This window comes from Anoplophora glabripennis, unplaced genomic scaffold (assembly GCF_000390285.2).
Source record: "Anoplophora glabripennis isolate ALB-LARVAE unplaced genomic scaffold, Agla_2.0 scaffold703, whole genome shotgun sequence".
Classification (NCBI taxonomy): domain Eukaryota; kingdom Metazoa; phylum Arthropoda; class Insecta; order Coleoptera; family Cerambycidae; genus Anoplophora; species Anoplophora glabripennis.
The window spans coordinates 240,983-246,982 of NW_019416812.1; the positions used below are offsets into that span (position 1 = coordinate 240,983).

The window sequence follows — 6,000 nt, forward strand, 5'->3', positions numbered from 1 at the left end:
TTTATTATTACTCTAGATTATTTCCCCAGTCAAATGTTCTCAAAATGTGTATAAAAAGTGGATTTGGAGCTGTTATGCTCTCATTTTTATGCAAATGTATTAATATTCACTTCGAGCTTTTTCTCACTTTTAATTTTTTTGTTTGGCTAACCTTTTCCGGTACTTAATTTTTTTTTTATTAGTGGTCACCGATGCATTTTTGATACCGATCTTATTTAATTATCAAAAAAAATTTGATTCATTTTGATAACAAGAATTATAATTTAATTTTAATGCTTTATAGAATTCGGAAACTATGTTTTTTTCATGGGAATTATTTGAACACTTAAGTTTTTAAATTCCACAAATTAGTATTTAATTTTTATTATTAAATAAACCCAATTTTATATTCAAGTGAACATCGAATGGAATACAAATTAGTTGAATCGTTTTATTCCATTTCCATTACTCTACGATACACTTAATATCGAGACGCTTTGTATATCAATTAAACATTTTTATAATTCCAGTTCTGACGAAGCAAGACGCCGAGGTGGAAAACGAATGCGGACCGCACACGAAACCCGACTGCCAACAGTTCACGTTACGTGGAAGCGAGTTCCCAAAACCGGCCGCCGTCAGCAAATCCCAGAGCATCACAGCCACCTTCGAGAGCTGCCTCCACACCAGCACCAGCTTCTGCGACAGCCACAAGGAAGGCACCTCCACGCCGCGGAGGGACAAGTCCCAACCGCCCCTCGAGCACTACAGCAGCAGCCCCCAGACGTTCAGGAAGTACCCGAACGTCACCGCCTGCTCGCATTCCCCCGACATCTTGGCCACGAAGGTGTGCGTCGAGTTGGACCTGGTAGCGTCGAGCCTGCAGAGCAGCGGCAAGCTTCATCCGATCGCGACGAACGAACCACCCAGAAGAATCGTGTACCCTCCGAAGGTGGTGATCACGCCCGACGACGCCATAGCGAAGATTCTCGAATCGGAAACGGTCGTGGTGCAATCGGACCACGAACGCACCCAACCGGACGGCCACGATGAGAGCGTCACCGTAGAGAAGGCTGTGAAGACGTTAGACGAGGGCATTAAAACGATCGAGGAGGAGGGGGATGAGGAAGCGACGACAGTCACGCCTCCCGGTAATGGAGACAAGTTGGACGGGATGTTAGACAGTATATGCCACGACTTGGATTACTTGTTGAACCGAAGCGGCGAAGTAGAGGCGGTGGCCACGTCTTCGCTTAGGAGGGTGTCAAAACCGCCCGGTGCCAGCGTGAAACATAGGATACCGGAAGAGTTGTTGAAGGACGAGACCGTTAACATACCCGAGAGTATTACTTTGAGGACTAACTGTTGAGTTGCTTAAAGGTATTTTTTGTGTAACCGTTACAGGGAGGATTGATTGAATTTAAAATGTTTACTTTGGTAATTGTTTACAAGGTGCTGGTAAAATGATGTGCAGCTGTGGACAATAAAATGTTTCCAATCTAAATCAGTGAAATGTTGAAAGTTTGATAATTAAGCGACTTTATGATCTTAAGTTTTAGGGAATTTTGTCACCAGCGAAAAAATTTAAGAAAACAATTACTCTTGTGACAAGATCAATCAACGGTTATTTTTATGAAAATAGTTCTGCTTAAGCAAAAGCCTCACACATGGTGGGGTCAAGGTAGCTTAAAATTACGCATTATTTCGAAATAATTACGGGAAGCATGGATTTTCCTAAAACCTTTTGAAATTACTTGGAGATAAGTATTAGAAAAAAGTTATAAACTTATTTTTGTACGCTGATTGTTTTTTAATTGTTTAAACAATAATAAATAGATTTTTTAAGAACATTTAAAATAATTCAATGAATTTTAAATCGAATTCTTTCAAATTGACAATATATGGCTTTTCGATGTCGCTGAACAAGAATATGATGTCGGAAAATGAAAATTCAAAATGGCTGATCCAATGTGGCCGACTATTATAAACAATTTATGTAACAATTATCGATTTTAAAGCAAACTCGCTAAAGAGGTTTTATTGAAAATTATGTTTTATTTTTTAAAAAACATTTATTACAAAATAATTAATTTTTAAATCTCATCGAGTTCTTGCTGTTCTTCAAAATTAACTGTGTTATGAGAGGTAATGCACAATTATTGGATAAAATTCATTTTCATTTTCGAAGAACTAATGCTTGCGTTTAAGAACAAGGAAGTAACTTTGAGCATTTACTGTAATATTATTTTAATGTGATTACAAATATTAATTTAGGTTGTACGCTGTTAAAAAAGAACATTTTCACTGTGTTCACTTTAGTTTTATGCAATAAACTATAACCCCACTTGAATATCAGACGAATTACAAACTGGCAATCTTGGCGGACACAATATTAGTCTATTTGCGGTCTACCCACCTGCTGGAAAATTTATTACCTAGATAATTCCACATTTTACGTTTAAAATGAGGTAGAATACTGTTGTGTAAAAATTAATGGATTTGTCTTATATTTAAGGGCGCATCTTTAAATAATTCAAACAAGTTATTCTGTGAAAGGTATATACAGGGTAGGAAAGTACCGATGGTCTATCTGAAGTTACGTGAGAGCGATAAAGTAAGCCATAGAAATCCATGCGATAGAGAAGGATGGCTATAATGAAGGCTTCTCTTTGTCACCGCCCGTTTTGCCCTTCCACAAATAAGATCCACTTCTTATTTGTGGAAGGGCGAAATGGGCGTTGACGATTAGACGCCTTCATTGTAGCCATCCTTGTCTATCACATGGATTTCTATGGCTTACTTTATCGCTCTCACGTAACTTCTGATAGACCATCGGTACTTTCCTACACTGTATAGTCTAAACCAGTCATTTGGTTTGGAAATATAAAAGAGTCGGTAAATATACCGTTAATAATATCAACGCAAACATGTAGAGAAAATTTTTGTTGAAAATTTGTTTGCCAAATAACTTGTTTGTTTTGGAAATTATTCATGCGAGTAAAAGTTGCCCCATTCATTACTAGAACAAATTTGGGGAAATTTGCTTGTCATAGGTCAGCATGTCTACTGTGATTTTCCTATAAGTGTACTGTTTCTCCATTTTAAAAACGAAAATAACCGTTCGACATTTATCGAGGTCACAGGCGCATATTTAAAATAGCCGAAGTTTTTAATATATGCTACTTTATTAAGAACTTTACATTTTAGTGATCCCACTATCCGCGTCATTGTTCAATAATATGTACTTATATGTCTACATCTGATCTGAAGCTTCGCATCGATCAATTTATTCGATGCGTATTTAGCGGCACCCTAATGCCTGCCTTGTGCGCTTGGAGTGCCGGTGAACAATCTAGGTTTTTTTGCTGAGACGTTGGCCGTGTATTTTATTGTCGTTTGTGGGTGTGGGAGCAAAACGTCAAACTCACTCGAGTTTGACGTTTTGCTTGGTCGAGTGTATGGCACGTGTTTTATGGCATTCAGTATCATTGTGTATTGTGAGTATAGAGCGGCACACGACTGGACCACAGATTTAGCGTATTGTGCTACTACACCAGGTATTGCCGCCTACTAGCATAATATAATTTACTACTATTTATTTATCTGACTGTCACCACAAAGTTTCCGATGTCTNCATTGTTCCTTGAAATTCAGAAGTGCCAGGAAAACGCGTGACCTTGAAAATTTTAAAATTTTTAGCCTGCGGCGCCATTTAGAGACTCCGGGCACTTAATATCCCGGAATTCAATTCAACAAATGTAACAACCCTAAGCAGAACACATTCAATCAATGCTCACGCGCCGCCACTGTTTACAACTATAGTTTTTGGTCTATAAAGTATGGCCTAAAAAATCAAATTTGTGATTTTTTAAAATTATTGAATATGTTGGGCTCAGTATTTTTCAATTTAAATTTTTAAGATTTTTTCATATCGCTCACGGTTTCAATCGTCATTTGAAGAGTAATCTGTGAAAGTTACAGATATTTATTTTAAAAATTAAAAGAATGACGGCTATTTTATTATTATTGTACAAAATTATAGAATAATGTAACTTTGTATAGGTACTATAATATACAGGGTGTTCCTAAATAAGTGTNGTCATTTGAAGAGTAATCTGTGAAAGTTACAGATATTTATTTTAAAAATTAAAAGAATGACGGCTATTTTATTATTATTGTACAAAATTATAGAATAATGTAACTTTGTATAGGTACTATAATATACAGGGTGTTCCTAAATAAGTGTCGCAACGGAAAACTGTAAATTCCTCTTGAGAAAAAGAAACATATTTTTCCTCTTCCATTTTTCTCTCCGGGCTTTTGTTTTCGAGATACACGGTATCAAAACTAATTTTTTTTTTAGTTTTTTGCCAATATCTTAGGAATCGTTTGAACTACAGGACTGAGCTTTTGTACACACATTACCACTACTTTTACTTACTACCTTACTACTTTTTCGCACCCTTCTCGAATTAAGTCATTGGACGTGCCAGTGGTGGAGATTTTAAGGTACCGTAAGGGCTTTTTCCCCCCTAAATTTTATGCCACTGGAAAATTGACTTTTGACAGCAAATTCTAAAGCGCCAATGAATTGGCGCTTTAGAACACAATAAGAGTTCTCTTGGTTCATTGCTCTAAAGTCAACCGTTTTCAAGAAAAATTACTTTTTATGAACAAAAGCAAACATTTTTGCTAACGTTCCATGTCAATACTATCGAAAAGTTGACCGATAGAGGTGAAGCCGCAGCGGCAGAAAGAAACANTTTTTAATTGTTTAAACAATAATAAATAGTTTTTTTAAGAACATTTAAAATAATTCAATGAATTTTAAATCGAATTCTTTCAAATTGACAATATAGGGCTTTTCGATGTCGCTGAACAAGAATATGATGTCGGAAAATGAAAATTCAAAATGGCTGATCCAATGTGGCCGACTATTATAAACAATTTATTTAACAATTATCGATTTTAAAGCAAACTCGCTAAAGAGGTTTTATTGAAAATAAGTTTCATTTTTTAAAAAACATTACAAAATGATTAATTTTTAAATCTCACATTTACAGGTTTAGCATCAATGTCAAGAAAATGAATATAAATATCTTAAATGCATACTGCAAAAAATTTTTTGTACATTAAACTTTATTTAACAATAAATTTCACGGATTTTTCATGAAATATTTGTATTTTTTGTTATTTTTTGTTTTTTCAACTATTTGAATTTTTTTAAGAAAAATGAAATGCACCATCTTAAAGTAGAGATTTTAAGGTTTAAAAAGTGCTCTCATAAAGTTTCAATATCACATTTACAACTAACTATAGCTTTTGATCTATAAAGTATGGCCTAAAAAGTCAAATTTGTGATTTTTTAAGATTATTGAATATGTTGGGCTCAGTATTTTTCAAATTAATTTTTTAAGATTTTTTCCATATCGCTCACTGTTTCAATCGTCATTTGAAGAGTAATCTGTGAAAGTTACAGATATTTATTTTAAAAATTAAAAGAATGACAGCTATTTTATTATTATTGTACAAAATTATAGAATAATGTAACTTTGTATAGGTACTATATATACAGGGTGTTCCTAAATAAGTGTCGCAACGGAAAACTGTAAATTCCTCTTGAAAAAAAGAAATATATTTTTCCTCTTCCATTTTTCTCTCTGGGCTTTCGTTTTCAAGATACACGGTATCAAAACTTTAATTTTTTTAAAGTTTTTCGCCAATATCTTAGGAATCGTTTGAACTACAGGACTGAGCTTTTGTACACACATTACCACTATTAATAGCTACTTTTTCGCACCCTTCTCGAATTCATTGGACGTGCCAGTGGTGGAGATTTTAAGGTATCATAAGGGCTTTTTTCCCCCTAAATTTTACGCCACTGGAAAAATTGACTTTTGACAGCAAATTCTAAAGCGCCAATGAATTTTACACAATAAGAGTTCTCTTGGTTCATTGCTCTAAAGTCAACCGTTTTCAAGAAAAATGACTTTTTATGAACAAAAGCAAACATTTTGCTAA

General features: G+C 34.7%; 1 protein-coding gene across 1 annotated transcript in view; it reads left to right on the forward strand.

Annotated features, from left to right (window-relative positions):
• LOC108910229 overlaps window positions 1-1,682 on the forward strand; it is a 101,461-nt gene extending 99,779 nt beyond the window's left edge. Inside the window, 1 exon segment of the mRNA XM_023455502.1 lies at window positions 510-1,682. Coding sequence (XP_023311270.1) covers window positions 510-1,348 — 839 coding nt within the window. The 3' untranslated portion in view covers window positions 1,349-1,682.
• The last annotated feature ends 4,318 nt before the right edge of the window (window positions 1,683-6,000 follow it).